Source organism: Berghia stephanieae, chromosome 6 (genome assembly GCF_034508935.2).
Source record: "Berghia stephanieae isolate SIO BIC M18660-M18661 chromosome 6, UCSD_Bste_1.3, whole genome shotgun sequence".
NCBI lineage: Eukaryota > Metazoa > Mollusca > Gastropoda > Nudibranchia > Aeolidiidae > Berghia > Berghia stephanieae.
In genome coordinates, this window is record NC_088365.1 from 53,155,040 (window position 1) to 53,177,539 (window position 22,500).

The 22,500-nt window shown below is 34.4% G+C and overlaps 2 protein-coding genes across 2 annotated transcripts in view; both read right to left on the reverse strand.

Annotated features, from left to right (window-relative positions):
* Positions 1–5,673, reverse strand: part of LOC144975892 (leukotriene A-4 hydrolase-like) — an 8,215-nt gene extending 2,542 nt beyond the window's left edge. Inside the window, exons 1-4 of the mRNA XM_078920079.1 lie at positions 5,638–5,673; positions 4,521–4,663; positions 2,888–2,999; positions 996–1,064 (exon numbers count right to left, since the gene is read on the reverse strand). Coding sequence (XP_078776205.1) covers positions 996–1,064; positions 2,888–2,999; positions 4,521–4,663; positions 5,638–5,673 — 360 coding nt within the window. The remainder of the gene's footprint in view (positions 1–995; positions 1,065–2,887; positions 3,000–4,520; positions 4,664–5,637) is intronic.
* LOC144975256 (uncharacterized) lies at positions 959–11,284 on the reverse strand. The gene is made up of 5 exons (XM_078919178.1): positions 10,605–11,284; positions 9,793–9,941; positions 4,521–9,531; positions 2,888–2,999; positions 959–1,064 (listed from the first exon to the last, which is right to left on the reverse strand). Exons 1-3 carry the CDS (start codon positions 10,624–10,626, stop codon positions 6,685–6,687), a joined length of 3,018 nt encoding a protein of 1,005 aa, XP_078775304.1. The 5' UTR covers positions 10,627–11,284; the 3' UTR covers positions 959–1,064; positions 2,888–2,999; positions 4,521–6,684.
* Between the last annotated feature and the right edge of the window lie 11,216 nt (positions 11,285–22,500).

The following is a 22,500-nucleotide window of genomic DNA, read 5'->3' on the forward strand; positions in this document are numbered from 1 at the left end:
AAAAAAGCACTAAACTATCAAGCCAAAACCAGCAGCTTACGGGCGTACAACAAACTTAAAAATAAACCAATAATGATTATAATTTTAAAATACATATCCGGCACTTTAAAAACCTTAAATTAAAACAATGATAAGTAATAAAAAGGAAAGTTTAAAATTTCCCTGAACGAAGGCAGATATTTGTGGACATTTCGGGTTGATTTTAAAACCCTCTCCTCCCCCCATTAACTCCCCGGGACACAACCATCCAAGCTTGACTGCACATACAAGGTACAGGGCCAGACAATGCTTGGAGCTATCCCATCCCTTATCTAGTCTATTACTAAACATGACTGAAATCATGTCATCATCTTTGAAAAAAGCTGAAAAATCACATGATTCAGGATATAATCATACATGCCTGTCTACTCATAAGTTTAAAAATTCGTAAATTTCAGGAGATAAAAATAGTAGTCGCTCTAAGTTAACTTGAAAAATCAACAGTTTACTCTCACAAGGATGAAATAACAATTCAAAATCCTTAAAATTATGTAGTTTGGCATCAACTTTCATTTACAATAAGTTTTGATGACTTTGAGATGCTCATGAAGTTCTGAAATTGGCGCCAAAATTCCGTAATTCTACAAATTGTTCATAATAGTAGGGAGGTCTGTATATATAAATAAATGCACACCACAGATTATAATACACATGTTATATAATATATCAAGATCCAATTCCAACAAGTGGAATCCATAACGATTCAATATATCAAATAAATATCTATTCAATAAACAAGAAATATTTCTACAGTGTCCTAAAAACATGTGATCTCTCCAAGGTTCACAAGAACAAATGACCTTAGCACGCACTCAGCATATCTCAAAGGATTCCTCACGACACTGCCCTCGACAAAAGAATTATTATATAAAATTAGATTTCAGTTTATTTTCTATACAAGACTATCCATCTTTACAAAACTATTTTTGTATTATTTTTTTAATATAGACACTTACTTGAGCTTTATAGGTAAATTTGACTGCTGGGGTATCTTGACACGGATACAAGCTCCTTGCGTGGATTGCCTAGGGTATGGAAAGTAATTTTGTTATTGAAGCATTCAGACGACAACGATTATAAAAATAACACTAATAATACTAAGACTAATAATAATAATAATAATAATAATAATAATAATAATAATAATAATAATTATAATAATAATAGTAATAATAATTATAATAACAAAAGGAGAGAGTAGAGAAGGAGAGGAAGAGAGAGAGGAGAGAGAGAGAGAGAGAGAGAGAGAGAGAGAGAGAGAGAGAGGAGAGAGAGAGGGGGGGGGAGAGAAGAGAGAGAGAGAGAGAGAGAGAGAGAGAGAGGAGAGAGAGGAGAGAGAGAGAGGAGAGAGAGAGAGAGAGAGAGAGAGGAGAGAGGGGAGAGAGAGAGAGAGAGAAGAGAGAGAGAAGAGGGAGAAGAAGGATAGAGAGAGAGAAGAGAGAGAGAGAAAGACAGAGAGAGAGAGAGGAGAAGAGAGAGAGAGAGAGAGAGAGAGAGAGAGAGAGAGAGAGAGAGAGAGAGAAGAGAGAGAGAGAAGAGAGAGAGAGAGAGAGAGAGAGAGAGAGATTGTCCATGAATTCATCTTCAAGGATTCACTATAAATACTTTTGTGTTTTCCATGTCAAAGTACCAGAACTTTTATTAGACCTGTAAATGAGTTTTCGTAGAGGAAAAATCCAAATAATTGAAATGAATAATAAACGGTAAGTTCGCTTGAGCAAAACAATGGCAGAAGACTGATTTGCACGGGAATTAATTAGGCTACTTACCACTGTTCCTTATAATTAGTTACCCAATCAGTGAGATGTGCTTGTAGCAATCATATAACTTTCAATTTGAAGGTGTCTACATAACGCACGCCCGGTGTTCGCATTTTACTTTTTCATACTTTTACTCTTCACCAGATAAATGTGGTCAATTTTGGCTTAGATGAAACAGTGAAATTTATCACTCAGCAGCTCAGTTAAAATTGGCTACCATTGGAATTGGCTACCATTGGGATCACGAAAGGTTTGGAAAGTGAAAAAATAATTTCATGAAGGCTATGTGAAAATATACTGGGATGTGTTCAGGCACGGCAATTCTAAAAAGCATCGCTCAGCCTTGGCAATATATCCATCGTTAATATAAACGGCCCATGCGCTATGCATAGCGCTGTGGAACATTCCTAATTACTTTACGGTCAGGTCATTCGACTACGATTCATGAATTTTTTCTTTCTTTCCTTTTTTAAAATATTTGAATTTGACGAATTGACTGATTTTAGTTAAGTGACTGAGAATTTACAGGTCTATTTTCTCTTGAAAAAACAAAACAAACAAAACAGAATAATTTTGAGACGTTTGAGGATTTTGTTACAAAAACTGATCACATCAAACTATTTTACTCTCCTAAACAGCCTAACAGGCGCCATGTCTCGTCCTACATGTTAAATGTGTTGTTGGCTTAGGATCACTAGTAAAGCGCTTTGAGCTCATTTAGAGGATATTGTTCCATATAAAATCTCAATTTAATACATTTTAAAATTTAAACCTATATAATCTTATACAGCACTCATTCCATTGGACCGTGACCAATGGAAACAATTAACAACTGGGATGGAGAGAGCAGCTATACTCATCGAGGTTAAAAAAACAAAATCTGTGACTGAATCAAACAATTCTTAACAAGTGTCATTCAGACTGCAAGGCTTACGACGAAGACGACGACGACGACTACTACTACTACTACTACTACTTCTACTACTACTACTACTACTACTACTACTACTACTACGACAACTACTACTACCACTACCACCACTACTACAACTCTTTCCATTCCTGTGATAAAATCTCATCCCACTTACTTGGCACTGACTGTACAGATAGGGTTGTCTCTTTCCTGCTGTCTGTTCAGGTGTCATCCAACAAAGAGCTGTTGAATTGGGGGAGGTGCTGTACTTAATGTCCAGTGTAAAGCTGTAAAAAAACAAGTCACCAATAACAATAATAATGGGCCAAATTAAATCAATAATAAATATAATATAAAACAAATTACCTTTATTCATTCCTAAGGGGAAATTATTCTTTAGAGTCTATTCTAAGGGAAGACTGGAATAACCCAGGCGTCAGCTGCAGTGCAGTGCAGCAAAGTGATAAGGCTAGGTGACTTGCTCAAGGCCACACAATGCGACGGGTAGTCGAACTAGGTACCTTTTGGGTATGAAGCAAAGACCGTACCACTGAGCCACGCTGTCCCATAAAGATGCCTGGGTTATTCCAGTCTTACCTTGGGATAAATGCCAGACACAAATATGCCTTTGGCCATGAATGAAGGGCATTTTAGTTATTTATTTTTTTATTTTAAAAAGCACAGCTGTGTAGAGACAGTCATCAGAATGATGGATAATATTCACAATTCTAATATTTAAAATATAAAATACAGAAGATAATTGACATTCACCCTATAATGTAATGTCGTAAGAGTTCTTTCAGCTGAGCTAAATGGACCACTCTTTGAAATCAACACTTTGGAAATTTAAAATCAGGAATGAAGTTATTTAAAGTAATTAGTCACGTCTTGTTACAGATAATCTATGACAGATAATCGGCCTTGTTAGTTAATTCTGCCATCCTGTCAAAGCCAGATTATTGTCATTTTCTCTTCTCTAACATAAATAAAGACAAAAGAAAAAAACCCCTTCAGATAACCCAGAATGATGCGGTCAGGCTTATTTATAGAAAGAGGAGAAATCAATCTGAATCGGGTTTGCTAAGAGAACTCCACTGGCTTCGCGTTGAGAAATGTATAGACTACAAGATCTGCACTATTGAATAAAATCACTGCACTCTGGTTGTCCTGGATACATTAATGAAATGCTTAAATATTACACCCCAGCCAGAAACCTGGGATCAAAATCTGAGAATCACATTCTCGTGAAGCCAAAAATGACTCACCAAGTCGACGAGCATGCGTTTGAATATTGGGCATTCCGTATCTGGAATTCCCTTCCAAGATACACCAGAGGCCGTAATGATGCAGAATTACTTTTTTTAAAATACATCTTAAAATATACTTTTCAATATGTCACAATGTGCAACTCTATTGCTGGTCTTATTCAATATGTTTGAGTGACTGTATATCTCAGTGATCGGTGTTATGCTACTGTTTCCATGGTGTTATGTTACTGTTTCCATGGTGTTATGTTACTGTTTCCATGGTGTTATGTTACTGTTTCCATGGTGTTATGTTACTGATTCCATGGTGTTATGTTACTGTTTCCATGGTGTTATGTGTTATGTTACTGTTTCCATGGTGTTATGTTACTGTTTCCATGGTGTTAAGTTACTGTTTCCATGGTGTTATGTTACTGTTTCCAGCTTGTTAAGACATGGGGTAAGGTGCAATATAAAAACCATATATAATTATTATTATAATCTTTACTAACCCTAAAAAAGAAATCGATCCCATGTAATATAAACATGTTTAAAATCACACACCTTTTGCCTTGTATTATTGGGAGTTGAACACACAATCTTGATCCAAAATTCACTTCTGCTGGATTGTCAATGGTAAAACCCAGATCTTGATTGTTTTCCTGAAGTTTCACACTTTCAATTCTCAAATCTCGGATATCTAAAAGCTGTCAATAAAATAATAAATTCAAATAAAAAGTATTGATTCTTTTTTTGGCAACATTTAAAGTATCATGTCCCTAAAAATCCTTGTCTTTGAGATATCACTCAATTTAAATGACCCTCATTTGACAAAAATAGCAAAGTCCCAGGTTTGACAGCTTTTGCCAAAATGAGGTCATTTAATTGATCAATATCTGACAAGTTTTCTGGAATAATTTTTGAACTGGTTAATGCAAATTAATGAGAGCAGTGAGAGTAAACAAACCAACATAGGGCATGAACATGGAACCTGAGAGCCCTAGGGTTATTTTAACGAGTGGAAAAAAAAACAGAGTTTCTGATCAATCTAATCATGAATTTTTTTGAGTTTTTTAAAATCTAAAAATGTCATGATCTCAAGAATGGGTCATTCTACCAGAGAGCGAGAAGATCTAAATTCATTTTGATAGCCCAAGACATGTCTAGTAACTAAATAATTACATCATTTTTCATCCCTAGACTTCGTCAAATGTGAGGGGATCTAGTAAAACTTATCCGATGTTGCACATTAGTTTTGAGATGCCAGCGAATAGAGTTGAAAAATCTTTATCTACATGATAGTTTTTTCACTTCATCGTTTAGTATCCATCCAACTACTCTCTCATTAAAGGAATTTACAATTTGAAGCTTTTATATAATAGGTAATTTAATTTTTTTTTTTTTCTGAGTCCATGGCTATGAAATTCCTTAAAATTTGATTTAAAATCTGACCTTGTAATAGTTGAGGATTTCAATTCAACGCTGAGAACCAAATATTTTTCCAAACCGCATCATATTACATACTCTGGGTGTCCAGCTAGATCTCAAACTGAAAAATCCTATTTTTAGAAAAAAGGCCTACCAAACATTTTAAGAACCAAATGCAGCACAAATACATAAAAAACAAACATTAAAATAAAATGTAAACATTTAAAATTTATATCATGGAATATCCAATAACCATGCTTAAAGTAGCTACTCCAAACTGATTTTTCATATGGAAAACACATCAAATAAAATTGTTTTCCTTGATAGAACTTTTGATTCTAAGAATTTTGATACCAAAATCAATGCTGTAGCTCTTCAATTTCAAAAGTTACAGCATTTCAAATTTTGGGGTTTTACGCATAATTTCCGAATGAGCGGATGGACCGATTTCGGAGCGCAATATTTTTATAAGTTACCGACCCACACATTCAAAAATCAGTAAATCAACACTCTACCACATAGGGAACAAGCTCAATTTTTTTCAGGGTTCTAGTTGGATGGAAAAACCATCATTTATTGCAACAAAAATCGCACCAAGGCCAAAAATGACAAAATCGAAAGGGGAGGTAAAAAATGCAAAATTTAGGATTAAAAAAAAAATTGTAACAAATGTAATTTTGGTGATAGAAATACAGTTTAAACATCAATAAAAAGGTAAAGAACTGCTCCTAAGTGTAAACAACAAGCATCTAGCCTTATTATTAATGTCTAAGAGGGCCATGTCTTCAAACAGGACAATGTCACGAAAAAGTTTAAAAAATGAGATGTTTTCGTAATAATGTAAATCCACAAAATTCCATAAAATAAAGTCCAAACAAATAGTCTATGCAAATCAAAACATAAATAATACAAAACAATTAATACTACAACCTCACAAGAGCAGTTGAACTGGCAAAATATGCAAACCCTCACAGACCAGCAGATAAGAAAATGGTTCAAAAATAATATTCAGGATATGATGTCACACAATAAAATTGGTGTCAAAACAATATTTAAAACTTGCAGTAAACATTATTAATAACTATAATGCAGGCCATACAATGAGATATGTAAAAAAATATATTGAAAAAATGAAATATTAGATACTACAGTCAACACAATTGTAATAGACGATTCTGCAAGAAGTAACTCGGTAAAGAAAAATATTTATAAATAACTATATACTATATCATTAGAGTTGATATGCGACACAAGGCATGACTAGAAAAAAAAAATATTTTAATACTTTTGACCATGCAATCTAGACCAAAACTGACTTTAACCGTTCTACAAGATCATGAAATGTACCGCTTAATTTCAAATGCTTGTGACCCAATACAGCTTTGCAGAACCGTATCTCATGTTTTAAACACTCACAAATATGTCGTGAGGACTTGCCCATTGAATTAAGTTTAAGAATCAAGTCATCCACTTCGGATGAGGATCTGCAGGGCCCACCATGAATTTTAACTTTTGCCGTGTAGACGCCTCTTTGCGTGATCGATTTAAGCTCTTTTGCAATCTTTTTATCTTGATTGTCTGCAAAAATCTGTTTTTTGTCATTCCTCATTTTTTTTTCTAATTCAATGTTGGCCTGCCTTAACTGTGCTGATCTTTTGCGAGCTGATTTTAGAAGCTTGTGTGCTTTGAGTTGATTGCTGTGTTTAAGATAATGAAAAGTTTTATTTCGCTTAATACAGTGGACAGCAGATCTGTTATGCAAGGAGGCATTTCTTCTTTTAGAAATATCAAAATCAAAATCGCCAAAAGAACTTTCTCCAATCAAATTGGTTAAAGGACAATGACGAAGTTGATTTTGAACAGCAGGGTCTAAATTACAAAAGTAACCCCCATCCATAAATTCTGCAAGCTGTCTTTCTGTTAGAATCAATGCCTCCTTGCAAAGAGATCTAAGCATGTCCACCATAAACTGTTCATCACAAATGGCAATAAATTCATGAATAGAAATGGACAATGCAGAAGAAATATTCATTGTATTATCAAAGACAGATGTACAAGTTTCATTAAAAAGGTCACTGGGATCCTCAGACCACCTCTGAAAAGCATCCCGAAGCATTTTAGCATAGGTATGAAATTCTGAATACTTAACAGAGCTGTTCACCAGTTTCCAGTAAGGACCAGTGACCTTGATATAAAACAAAGCAAGACAACAAACACAGGACATCAATACATTGTCTTGAATATCAACAGCAACAGATTCAATTTTCATGTTAGTGTTGTCATTCAAAACACCAGAGGTGAAAAATAACTTCATTGTTGACAAATGAAAAATGAGAGCAGCAGCTGCTTCAAAATGGCAATTAAAACGGTTACTTTTAAAGCTCGGAAAATAAGACTTTTCACAAAACGTTGTCCACTCTATTCTACAGCCATTCTTCTGGTCACCATTTGGACCTAAAATACCAGACGCCATTCTCAGAATACGAAAAGTAGCAGACTCTTTCGTATCTGAAAATTTTGCAAATTTACTTTGATTATCTCGGCCGAGAGGACCATGATCAGCGACATAGGCATTCTCTACATTGGCAATGGCCTTTTCAAATGCACTGACAAGGCCCAAAAGATAGTGCGCATTGCAATGTAGAAAATGTATCAAAACATCTTGGCCCAACTCAGCCTTGACATGGTCAAAGAATAAATTTCCATACGACTTCATGGCACTTGCTCTGTCAGTCATGAGACTGGTAATTTTAGACAAGATAATACGTAATATCCCTTCATTATCTACAGAAGCAAATTGAGCATATGTTACAGAAATTTGTGACAGAACACTCAAAGCCAAATCTAACAAAGTATTAGAATTTTCAGTGGCAACAGGAGCATAGCCTAAATAAAAAGTATCCCCATTACTTAGTGACAACTGATGGCCAACAATTTTTTTTTGGTCACGACTGGTACCATCGCTATGAAGAGTGACATCATCAACTTTCAAAATGCTTTCAACTATTTGAAACTGAGAAAGGGCATAGCCTTCATCAACAATATTTAATACAGTCTGCATGCAGGGTAATTTTTCAATAAAGGAATATTGGAATAAATTATTAGCAACAATTTCAATTACTTTGCTAACATTGGCAGCTGATACACCAGTTTCACACACAAGGCCTATAGCAGTCGTACGTATGGCATCACTATAGACATTATTTTTTGTACCCTTAACAGCAACATTGAAATCATTCATGTTTAAGAATAATTTGTTATTTAAAGCAACAACTTCCTCCTCAGAAGATGTAAGCTGTTTTTTCAATTCTTTGCTCTTTGACTTAGCTTTGCTGAGTTTTTTTTCTAAATTAGAAATGTCATTTTTCAAAGAAATTTCATTTTTTGACATACTGTCTTTAATACATTTTACTTCAGATTTTGATTTGTTTTTGGCACATTTAACTTTCAATTTTAAAACATCAACCTTATCCTTAGCCAGACAAAGATCTGCGTCGTGCTGCACACGCAAAAGTTCACTATTTGATTTCAAACTCTGGATTTCAGTATTTAAAGTATGTTTCTCCGACTGCAGTAGAAGAATCAAATCTTTTAAACTTTTAACTTCCTCCTTTAAATGAAGACAATCTGTACAATGTTTTTTCACAGTCGGAGAAAGAATGGGCTGGGGTGCAGGAATCTGAAGATCTGATTGTAAATCTACATTAAAAGTGAAAGCTTTATGAAGAAAGTCCTGCATGGGAGATCTATTATTCTTAAGATTAAAATAATCTGTAACAATTTTGTCCCCATGGCGAGCAAGTTTTGAAGTGACTGGACACTTAACAAATTTAGCAACCCACAAGTGAAAATGGTTTTTTGAAGATTTCATGATAGCCTTAGCCTTATGAAGCTCAACAATTAATTCATTACAAACAACAATATCAGTAACATCAAAATTCTCAGGATCGCTGAATGTCTGTCGATTAATTCCAATAGAGGACAAATAAGGTGACAAAGCTAAAAAATTCACACGTTCCTCAAGGAATACATCCAAACAACAATCCTCACTGTGACACCACTTGTACGAGTATTCCACGATTGCACGAACGCGTCCTCTTACATGATGCCCCAGGTCAGGTTTCAATTTCAGGATCCAGTCCTCCACCTAGAGAAGCATAAATGAAAAAAAAAAAAAAAAAGGTTAATAGCCATATAGAACTACAGTACTAATACGATTCTTGACACCAGCTGCGGACAAAACTTGTGTATTAGTTAAATATCGCTTGACTACAAAATGACATCTTTGATGATCATTCATCATTATTAAAAAAAATTGCCTCCAGATCTGCATATTTTTTATAAGGCCACAACTCCATCGGCACACTACTACAACTCCACAAACAAAAACAAATATCACACAACATACCTCTCTCCATGGTCGCCGTCCCTCCTCTTTCAGGAAATACAACTGAACCAGAAGACGCCTCGTAATGACATTGATGGTCGGAACATTGGGACGTCTTCCCTTTCCAACAGCCAGGAATGAACTTCTAAGGCCATTGTAAACTTCGTCAACTGAAATTAAAATGAATTGTTTTACTTAATGAGCACAAGAAGGTAAAATACTAATACATCACATCAATCCGACCAGTCCATGTTGTAAGGGGTTGAAGCTGTAGTACAAGTAAAAGGCAAACATTTGTCAATCAACTATTACTCTAAATGCCACTGGAATCGGAAAAGAGAAAAAAAAAGAAATAAAACCAGTATCCATGTCACTTGTAACTGAATTTGAAATTAATGTTCCCACTACTATTCAAGCCCACTTAAACTTTGAGATTCATAAACCAACAATGGACTCGGCAGGTCAATGAGATTAACTTTCATGGCCGCCATTTTAAATTATGAATTCGTACAGACCTGTACCCCATACCTTAAATAATAACAGTAAACAGATAAAAGATAATCAAAACATAAACTTAAACAAATGAAATATGTTAACAAGATATTGACCTAAACAAAGAAATAAAAATGTTATACAAAAGACAAAGCATGAAAATTACAAAGGCATGTAAAGTACAGGTAGCTGGAGTGGAGGAGATAATGAAACTGGACGGTTCATCGTTACTCAGTTGACACAGGTCCAATCCAACATGAAATTTAAACACTTTTACAGACTTTTTTACAACAACAAACATATTTATTTCCACTAATATTCTTAATTATCATTTTACTTACCGACTTTAGACTTCAAATCCATGAAAACTGTTTGTGATTCCCAATCACTGACGAAAATCCCGCGACCCGTTAGCACCGACTTTGAGAGAGGAGCAAGTGAAAGATGGGCAGAAACGGGCGCGTTGTATGGTTTTTATAATCGAACACCCAGCTAACGCCATACAATTTATTGGGATGTAGTTCCCATAAATGTAAAGAAAAAAGGTTGCTCTTTATTTTGATACCACTTTAAGTATGTTCTGATAAAATTAAACGACTTTTTTTCCGACTTATCTTTAAAAAACTGCTATTAAAAGTTGAAAAATGGGATCGATACCACTTAAAGTTATATCGAATTAAACGTCGTACAATTTTCTTTTCGAATAAGTAACTTTTGAATCATTGCGTTTCACGGCGCGACCTGGCTTTGAAAAATAAAAAGACATGGGTATCAAATGACCGCTCGAGCCCGTAGTATTCCGCTAAAAGTGACCTACAAACAAACAGTCACAATTTATTTTCCTCAATGTATTTTGATACAAATTTGATACCATTAAAAAGAGCAAGAATTGACCTTTAGAATGATATCAACGAAAATGCAATAACTTTTGTACGAGGATAAGACTGAATTGATACAAAAGCCTTATTTTCGTTTAAATTTACGGCGCTGACGGCCGATAAGCACCGGTTTGGAGTAGCTAATGATATCTCTTCCTACATGTTAATGTTAATGTTTCTGTTGGCTTGGGACATCTTGTAGAGTGCTTTGGGTGGATATTGCATGCGCTATATAAAAATAAAAGCAGATCTCACTCTCAGGAAATTTAATAGGTCCAAATCAAGCAATTTTTGGGGGATAAAAAGTGAGATTAGCAACGTTTGTGCCGTTCATTACACTTTAAGGTCATTGCATTGCCAGTTGAAAGGAAGTTGAATAGAGAGTGAAAAGATTGTAGATCTATGCACATAACAATAGACAAAGGGCACAAAATCATATTTCATATTGCAAAGTTAAGACACAAATCTATGACTATGAGGAATGTAATAAGACAAAGGGGAATAGAGCACATATCAAGTGACTTCATTTGCTCATAAGGTATGTAAGGAATGCCTGTCTGGTGAGCCAGTAATGAAGTCAAAAGTTTGTCCAAATTGTTGGTGCAAGAACTGACATTAAGAAAAGTTTTTTTTTCAAATAACCAGACTGTACAAAAGCTTACATGGTTGATTTTTAAGACTTTTAACTTCAGAGATAATAAATAACTGAACAAAAACCATCACTTCATTTGAATCAAAAGCTTTGTCTTTATTATGTTGATTAATTTTGTTTTATTGAATGAATGGGCAATGACAATTAATAAAAGAGGAAGATCCATTAAATTTGAGGGCAATGAAATGAATACTATTGTGAGCATGTCCTTCTATGCTATGGATAGGTTGCCTTTTAGGATAGTTCATACAAAATTAGAAAATCCTGAAGGTTTTTGTCTTTGACTATAGCGTAACAAATTTTAAAAATATAGATTCTCTTTATTCACCTCTAGGGAAAATTTGTCTTTGGAGTCTATTCTAAAGGGAGACTGAAATAACCCAGCCATTGCCGCAACACAGTGCCACAAAATGAGCTAGGGCTGAGGTGACTTGCTCAAGGCCACACAACGTAGTGACAAAGTGTTCTTATGATGAGATAGATAGAATGAAATGAGTTCACCCATATTGATTTATTCCTCAATTATTAAGATCTGGGAGGAAATGTTTTATTAACCTTAAATTATGCCGTTTAAGCTAAATGAATATATTAATATGATAGTCTACATGTTATTTTTACAAGCCAATTTTCATTTCATTGTGGTAAAAGGCAATCTGCACAAATCAGCAGAATGACCAATCAAATGTTTTTTACAGAAGCATGTACCTATTCCCTATGTATGTACAAAATACACACGCTGGCAACAAATTAAATAAAAAAAATAATTAATTATATGGCATAAAAGAAAAAACAAACATTCCCAGAAATGTAAAATATTATGGGCTAAGTTTGTCCATTTTTATTGGTTATAGCTAGCGGTATCTACAAGAAGTTGATGGTTAGATGCAGCGCTTGTAACACTCAATGGAATTTCCCGTGTAGAGAAAACATATATGTGTGTTTTTTGTATACTGGTGTAGGAAATACAGTTCTTATTTTTTTTCTTTTTTGGCGAAGGCCAATAATTGCCCGAACATTACAGTACAGCAGATTTCTTGAGCATACATAGTTTGATTCCACAGGTGATAGAATTACACTTAGTTTTTAAAATATTTGCGTGTTACTTGTAGAGTTTGTAAATAAATAGTTTTAGAATTTTTAGGTTTGCCAGTAATTTTGTGCTCGATGATAAATATTTAACATTTGCTGTACGGAGCAATGGTGATCCACAACTCTATTTTTTTAAAAGAATAGATTTCCACATAAATATGCCAAACCATTTTGGAATGCATCATAAGGTTCAGGCACTATTGGCATTTGAAGTTGAAGTCAAAGAAAAACTTTAAAAAAAAATTATTTTGACCTGTAAAATGAATGACTTGCGTATTTGAGGAAATGGGGCTTAAGTTTTCTTTGTTTTCAAACATATTAAAATATTAAAATTAAAATTCCCAGTGACACGATAGACGCCAGAGGTGGTAGGTCAATAATGTACTATTTGCTCTATGTATTAACTTAATCTTGGTGTTTCTTTTACAGGATTGTGAAGACAGACATTTCAGGTTCCCATCTTGATGCTGAGCAGAAAGCACTTGTCAACACACGGAGTCCATTATAACCCAATTTTTGGGAATGGCGAACCTGAAACGAAAAGAAAGCAGTCAGACTTTTTATTCATTCTTTTCCAATAATGCTTGATTTTATATACCTTTGTAATCCTTTTCATTCTTTTCATTAGACTAATACATGTGTTAAACATTTTTACTTTTGCCCGAAATGTTTGTGAAAAAATTGTACTAGTTGTAGTATTACTACTAGTAGTAGTAGTATTACTTCTGTTACCATTATTATTATTATATAGCAATGACTATGAAAAATGTTTTTTTCTCTTTTTGAAGAAAATTTTTGTCTAAAATCCAAGCCCTATCTCCACTGAGTAAAAATGTTTTTGAATTTTGAAAATCCATTCATAAATAAACAAGTTATACAGTTTTAAAGGTGTCATTTATTTTGATGACACACAAAGAGGAAAAAAACGCGAAAATATGGGACGCTTTTTCGGCATTTTTTTTTCGACCTTTGGTTGTATCTTGCGTAATAAGTGGATTAAAAGATTGAAACTTGAAGAGCAAATTAGGATGGTGTTTTGTAAAATATGGAAAAAGTACTCGTCATATTCATATGAAATTTTACAACCAAAAAGAAGAAATGTTCATGTATTACCTTGTCAGCGACAAAACCTCCACGCCCGGTAGTTTTAGAAATATTTTACTCCAAAGAGTAAAAATCTATTTTTAACTGTCTTCTGGTAATCGCACGAGTTTTGTCGCTTGACATAATCTAAAATGACCTTTTTTCTAACAGTGTGCCAACTTTCAGTCATATTCATAGATAAACAGCGTCGTAATTAATTTTTTAAAATAGCATATACGAAACGGCTTCGTCCCATATTTTGACGCGAATTCGGGCACTTCGTGAGCGAAAAAGAGGCCCAAAGATTTGTGCGGGATAGTCATTGCTATATTATATGTTCTGCAATAATATTCAAAACCTAATAATATTTTTGAATTGGCAAATAAATAGAAATCCATTGTATATTTAAACATGAAGTTGGAGCACAATAAAGAAAATAAAGTACTGTAATGACTTTTTTAAAAATTTGTTTTATCCGTTGCTTTTGCAATTTGATGGTGAATGCTTGACTGAGTTCTCATTTTTCTACCCTGGGTGTGGGGTCATTGACCTTCCATTGTGGGCAAGGTCATTATTGCTTTCTTCACCCCCAATGTCTGTATTCCTTTTTCAGGTAGCTTTCTATCTTTGTTTTGGAATAAGATTACATGCTTTTTTTCCCTGTCCTTAGATGAGAGGGTGACAAATGGATATAAATTTATTTTGTAAATTTATAATTAACATTTTATAAACAATAGACTGGGTGGGGTCTTTGACTTCCCATGGTGGCAAGAGGTCATGCTGTGTCCTCTATCCCTTATATTGTTTTCCAAGTTTCTTTATGTCCTTGTCTTGGAATGAGATTACTTGGTTTTGTCCTTTCCCTTGCCGGGTGATTCAGCTATGGAAATGTTGTGTTAATAACTGTCTAATTTGTATAAGACTTTCCAATTTTCCACTTTGTGAATTATGTTTTGGAATAAAAGTGTCTAGTTGAAGACATTTCTGTGTTTTTGCTATGGGAATGTGTTGTGTTAGTTGAGTTTTGATTTTGTATGAAACTGTTCCATGTTTTTAATATGGGAGTGTTGTGTTAGTAAATGTCTAATTTGTGTAAGACAATTCCATGTGTTTACTATGGGAAAGTTATTTTGGTGAATTGTCTAATTGGTTTAAGACGTTTCTATGTGTTCACTATGGGAATGTTGTGTTTGTAAATTGTCTAATTTCTACAAAATTTTTCAACATTTCACTTCATATTGGCTTTTTGTGTCACTAGATGTTTGATGTGTGTAAGACATTTCTGAATTTTCCCCTGAGAATGTTGTGTTGTTGAATTGTCTAACGTGTTTAAGACATTTCTATCTTTTATTACAATAAGAATGTGGTTTAGTGGATTTATAATTTGTATAAAAACAAATCCACCTTTTCACTCTGCGAATATACATAATAATTGTTTATTCATTTCCAAACCAATATATTATGGCCGTTTGTGGTCTCGTAAAATGCCTATTACCTTCTAACCAATAGGTCATTTGTTCAAGTCCCGATCTGTGCGCACCAAATTAAGTACCTTCAAAAGGCTATTTGTTCACATTCTCACCATACACTCAGATGCAAAATGAGTACCTGGACATTACTAACATTGCTTCTGTCAATGTTTTTGTTGTAAAATCAACATGCAGACGTAATATTTCGTCCTACATGCTAGTTGTTGCTATTGGGATGTTTGGGGTCTTCTTGTAAAGCGATCTAAGAATATTTGGCAATCATAAACATTCAAAATTGCGTTATTTCATGGAAATATTTTGTACACACAAGCTGTTTGTTGTTTCAGTTTTAAATTCTTTCTTACATTAAACATCATAGGCTATACAGCTACTCATTAAACCTGATTAGAGAGAGAGAGAGAGAGAAAGAGAGAGAGAGAGAGAGAGAGAGAGAGAGAGAGAGAGAGAGAGAGAGAGAGAGAGAAAGAGGTTATCGATGTTAAACAATTTTTCGTACGGGACAACAAGAATTCGATACCATTCTGGTCTATTTGGTCAGTAGTTGACCCCTTTGCAACCCCGTTGTTGGCCTCTCTCCACTGGTTGCCCATTGAAAAGCGCACATATTACAAAGCAGCGTGTCTAGTCTATAAGCGTTGGACTAGTATAGCACCGGCATATCTCACAGATCACGTGGTCATGTGTAAATTTGAAAATTACACTTTAAGATCATGTAATGACCAAACGAAAATTTCGGAAAAAAGATCAAGAACAAAATTTGGGATAGACCGTTTGCTTGTTTCGGCCTCAAGATTTGGAATGAACTACCACGTGGTCTAAGGGAGTGTAAGTCTTTACCTACCTTTAAAAAGAATCTCAAGACACATTTTTACTGTATTTGTTTTTATTGACTCTATGAATCCTGGATTTGGCTATGAATTATTTTTTTTTTCTCTTAAAATTGATAATTTATATTGTAAAGTGCCCAGAGTTTGTGTTTTACACGAGAATGAGAGCTGTATAAATGTGTATTATTATTATTATTATTATTATTATTATTATTATTATTATTATTATTATTATTATTATTATTATTATTATTATTATTATTATTATTATTATTATTATTATTTATTATTATTATTATTATTATTATTATTATTGTTTTCAGCTATATATTGGGTATGTTCATTATAACCGGCCTAACTATTTTACGAATCCAATCAAATTGAAAATCTACAAACATCAGATTATCAATTGAACACGTGGCTTCTTTATTAAATACCGCTCTACATAGGGTTAGCAGAAAAATCAGACGGTAGAGCTGTGTCCTAACGTTAAAAGGACCCGGTACGAAACCTGGCTACAAGCAATGTTAAATTTCGGTTTTTCTGTCTACCAAGTCGTGACAAGTAACTGGTCACGTGTTCTTATTTTTGATATAAACTACATTCTTGTAGATTGGCATAATATCTAAAACACGGCATGAAACTGCTGTTGTATGTGTAATGAAACAAAAACAAGAAAGGTACAAACAAACAAAACTAACGATAAAAAACAACGACAAAACAAATCAAAATAGTATGAACGCGATGTGAATTGGAAATCTTAGAATTGATAACAGGCGTTTAGGTAAAATACTAACATTATCCGCGAGGCGGATATAACCTATCATCACACAAACTATGTGCAAGCTTTAATTGTTAGTGAGAATTAATAATTAAAATGGCTGTCTAAAGCAACAACAAAGAGCTGGGTGACGTCAATTTCGTTCCATTTTTTCCAGTGACTATGAATGAAAGTGATCTCTGTCTACTGTTGTACTTATAGAGTCAGAACTAACAAATCCAGCTGTCCAATCACTTTTGGGTGGACAGAGGGGTCAATTTCTTTAAAAATTAGGACTTCACACAGGATCGATCTTGATCCTTTTGTGTGTGAATGACTGGTAAGGATGAGAAAATGAATTATGACGGGCTCGATTTAAGCGTGTGAGAAAATCCCCCTTGATGGATTGGAATCGTCCAACCCGACTTCCATCTCGTATTTACAGCTCTGTTCGAAGTCAGGGAAGCTACGTAAATGGTTTCCGGGACTTATTTAGGCTAGAAACTGGGTCATCGTCCATAACGTGCTTGAAAGGGGAATCCCCATTCCCTCTCTCTTTCATCTTGTTAAGCCCGTTGTTTGTAATTGTTTATCCCCGGACATCGGGTGGAGGGGGAGGGGGGGGGGGGAAGGGTTCTGGATTGCTGCCATTTTTCGGGCAGGATTCTCTAGGGGTTGCTGCCATCGATCATGACACTATGTGTCTGGACTTGCGAGGTTTTGCATCTACCTTCTCACCGTTCTTGTTTCTACCCCATACTGGAGCGCAATATTCCGCGGTGGAATAGTATAGTGCTGGGACGGATGTCCTCTGGAGGAAGAAGGACATTACTTCCGAAATCGAAATCGAAATTTTTTACCTGGACGGTAAAGAGTGATGCCCATACCTGCGGCGCAGTCTTCTGTGGCAAAAGTTTAGAACCATGCAGCCCCCAAACTATAAATGATATAAATGATGCAAGGCTTAAATTTTATAACGATGGAGACCTATTTAGACATTTATATACAGTACACAATTTTTCAAGACTATTAGATGGAAAATTATCATCATCATCATCATCATCATCATCATCATCATCATCATCATCATCATCATCATCATCATCATCATCATCATCATCATCATCATCACCATAATCTTCATCACCATCAATAATACAACCACCACTACCACATACTCATCATCATCATCATCATCATCATCATCATCATCATCATCATCATCATCATCATCATCATCATCATCATCATCATAATCATCATCATCGCCATCATCGCCATCATAAATACAACAACCATATCCTGTGACTTATTTGTTTGTTTTGTTTGTTTTTTTAAAATGAGTTTCTATATTATTGGATCTGTTTGTTTTGTCTACAAATTTTAGTTTTTCAAAAAACAAATCAAACCAAAAAATCTGGAAGGATGAAAACGAATTTTATTTTATTTTGATATTTTTTCCTTGTCTCGGTCACCATGACATTATTCCAAGGCTGGGGCGTTGTTACTCGTATATATGATTTTGTTTGTTTTGTTCACAAATACATAATTTTTTTTTTAAGTAATGAAAATGAAATTAATAAATTTTCGTTGTCTGGGTCACCATGACATTAACAGTAAAATGATATTGCAATATCTTTATTTTATAGAGACAACGCTATCTTAGGCTTATCTTATTCTTACCCATGAGTGTAGTAGGTAAGGAACCTTTGACAAGGACCAAACGGTTCGCCGGTTCTCTCTATATACATTTTTACTACCGTAAAGCATTTGACAGCCTACATCGAAAGGGTCTTTGGAAATTAATCAGGGACTATAGAATCCCTGCAAAGCTGTCCAGTTTGATCGAGATACCCGATGGGTGATTGAATTGTCAGGTAATTCGTGGAGGGAAACTGAATCGGGCATTTGATGTCTCTGTCTACTGCTGTACTTATAGAGTCAGAATTAACAATTATTCACTCAATACCTAGATGCCATTGTGATCAATACTCAAAATCATATTGAGCTGAATACATTGTGTGAATGAGGGGTACAGATGATTAATATCAATCTTATTGCTGTGAACTTTAATTAATGCCATGTAAAACTAATCAGTGTAATGAGAACTAATTAATATATAGTGTTTTCGACTCGACCGTAAGTAGACGCAACCTATTAAATAGAAATTGATCAGTGGTGAAAATGGAAAATTGTCAAAAATGAGGAAAATGTATTGGCCTATCTGGCAAAATCAAGCAGAAATGCAAAAATTACTCGTACACATACTTCTCTTGTAAAATATCTAATAAATTGTCCATTCCTGAAAATAATTTTAAAAGCTCACAATATTAATCATCCTGCTACCTACATCAAGAGATGATAAATTTTTGGCCCAAAGGCTTTGTCACTGCAACCTAGTGGTCTTGCACTTTAAAAAATCAGACTCATGAATATATTGGTTGAGTTTTGTATCGGTGATGCGACTCGTCTGGGTCGCTGTGGCCCGATCCCTGCGTCAGTCGCACATGATTTTTGTCTACACATGTGAGAAAGTGCAAACCGACCGTTACCCAGTCGCTGCATCTATTTTCTATTTTTCGTCTTATTATTACAATCATATTTGCGTTGCCATTTTATATTTTGAAATGAAAATGGAAACTGAAAATGCTCTTTGTTGTGTTTCATTTCCTCAATTTTAAAGAAAAAAGGAAGGAATAAGAAGAAAGGCCTTTTTTTGTTGTTTCGTCAGGCATTTCTCAATGGAAATTTTACACGCTACCATATCCTTATTAGCACTATCATGAAATGTTTGTACAACTACTATATTTACTTTTTCTACTACTATCTACTAACTAATTACTACACTACTATACTACTACACTACTACTATATCTATTTACTAATACTACTACTTCACACTACTACTACTACTAACTACTACTATACTACATACTACTACTACTACTACTACTACTACTACTACTACTACTACTATACTACTACTACTACTACTACTACTACTACTACTACTACTACTACTACTACTACTACTACTATACTACTACTACTACTACTACTACTACTACTACTACTACTACTACTACTACTACTACTACTACTACTACTACTACTACTACACTACTACTACTACTACTACTACTACTATACTACTACTACTACTACTACTACTACTACTACTACTACTACTACTACTACTACTACCTACTACTACTACTACTACTACTACTACTACTACTACTTACATACTACTACTACTACTACTACTACTACTACTACTACTACTACTACTCACTATACTACTACTACTACTACTACACTACTACTACTACCTACTACTACTACTATACTACCCACTACTATACTACTACTACTACTACTACTACTACTACTACTACTACTATACTACCTACTACTACTACTACTACTACTACTACTACTACTACTACTACTACTACTACTACTACTACTACATACTACTACTACTACTACTACACTACTATACTATACTACTACTACTACACTACTACTATTTACTACTACTACTAACCACCACCACCACCACCACTACTACTACTACTACTACTACTACTATTACTACTACTACTACTACTACTACTACTACTACCACTACTACTACTACTACTACTACTACTACTACTACTACTACTACTACTACTACTACTACTATTACTACTACTATTTACTACTACTATTACACAGGCGTATCTATTTATGGAGGCACTTGTGTCAATTAATTCTGACTTTTAAAAAATTAGGTCTCAACTTAACTCATGGACAAAAAGGTATAGAAAAATAAATTGGAAAGATATCCTTCAATTAATATTATGGAGTTCTTCGTTGATTTATCAGTTTGGTCTTAATAATTCACATGTTTAGTATTTGCTAACCTTTGGTTCTTGGTGGATACAAACATTTCCAAGAGTGATCCATTTCTCATTGGACAACATGGGGTTTTGTACACTCTTTTCACAGCCTTTCCCAGACAAGGCAATATTCTAAATTTGCAATACTTATTATGGCAAAAGTCAAAAATGATTCTAGACTACTATAAATTGAGGACTGTAAAAATAAATAAACGAACATGAATGTAACAATTAAAAATAAAACAAACCAAACACTGAACGTTTCGGCCTCAACTCCTTTCTTCAGCAAACGAAGAAAAAAAACCCAAAGAAAGACAATATACATGGAATACATAATGACATATGTTGAAAAATCAGAAAGACTATAGAAGAGTATTGAATACTCGAGCTTTAACTAATTTATAAATACTAGTAAAAAGCCCGCAATTTCGCGGGGAATGAACTATTTCCATTCGATATTATACCCACCATTATTTAATGAGGGCAGATGGGTAAACAACGTTGTCTGTCTAAGTTGGTACATCCTCTGTTGATTTTTATGTGTGGCCCAACATGAAGTGTAAGCCGCTATAGCCTCTGACCCGTGACACAGCAACATATAGTTGTCCGTGTATGAAAACAGGTTGTGGTAATAAAATCAACTGCGAAATTAAACCTGAAGTAGCAGACGTGAGCAGAGTTGAAAGACGATCCTGGGATCGAGAACATACCTTACAGTACAGTACTCTGGTGATCATGTTTGGTGGCGTTTGGCACCGTTTTTATGCACCTCCGCTGACATTAAATTATAAAAGGAAATCAAATTATCTGTTTATCTATCTGTGAAAAATACATTTCTAATTTTCAAATCTTTCAGTAGAGTTGTGCGCCGTATAATTTTTTTTATTGACTCAAATGGCACAATGTTCTCCACAAGGCTAGACTATATTTAAGAAAGGATTTTCAATTCCATTGTATTTATCTTCCAACAACATTCTACATGTTTTTATATTTCACTTTCTAAACTGCAGTACACAGTTCCTCCCCTCCTCCCCTCTTTTCACTTAATTAATTGCGCACCTTTTAGAAATATCTAGCATTCTGTTTTAATTCGTGCTTCCTTACAAAGGAGCATACTAATTTCCTGCCAACCAATGCTTGTTTATTCATCTTAACTACGCCACTACCACATTATCTCATTCATCTTTGGTGTTTCATTCATCCTGTTTTGTTGATAAAGGGGAAATCCGAAACGTTCATTTGATCTGTTTTTGTAATTAAATTGAAGCTTACATTCAATTTCACATGATTAGTTATTTCTTCGAGCTTCGAGCAGCAACATTTACATTAAGTGAATACATTATACTGGGGATGTAGGAGCTTCCGAAATGTCTCCCCTTTACTTTACTTATGGAAAAACAAACATCCTAGCACCTTTACTAAGACTTATGACTAAGCCTAATAGAAAAAAAAATATACTCCGAGAAGATAAATTTTTGGCCCAAAGGCTTTGTCACTGCAACCTAGTGGTCATGCACTTTAAAAAATCAGACTCATGAATATATTGGTTGAGTTTTGTATCGGTGATGCGA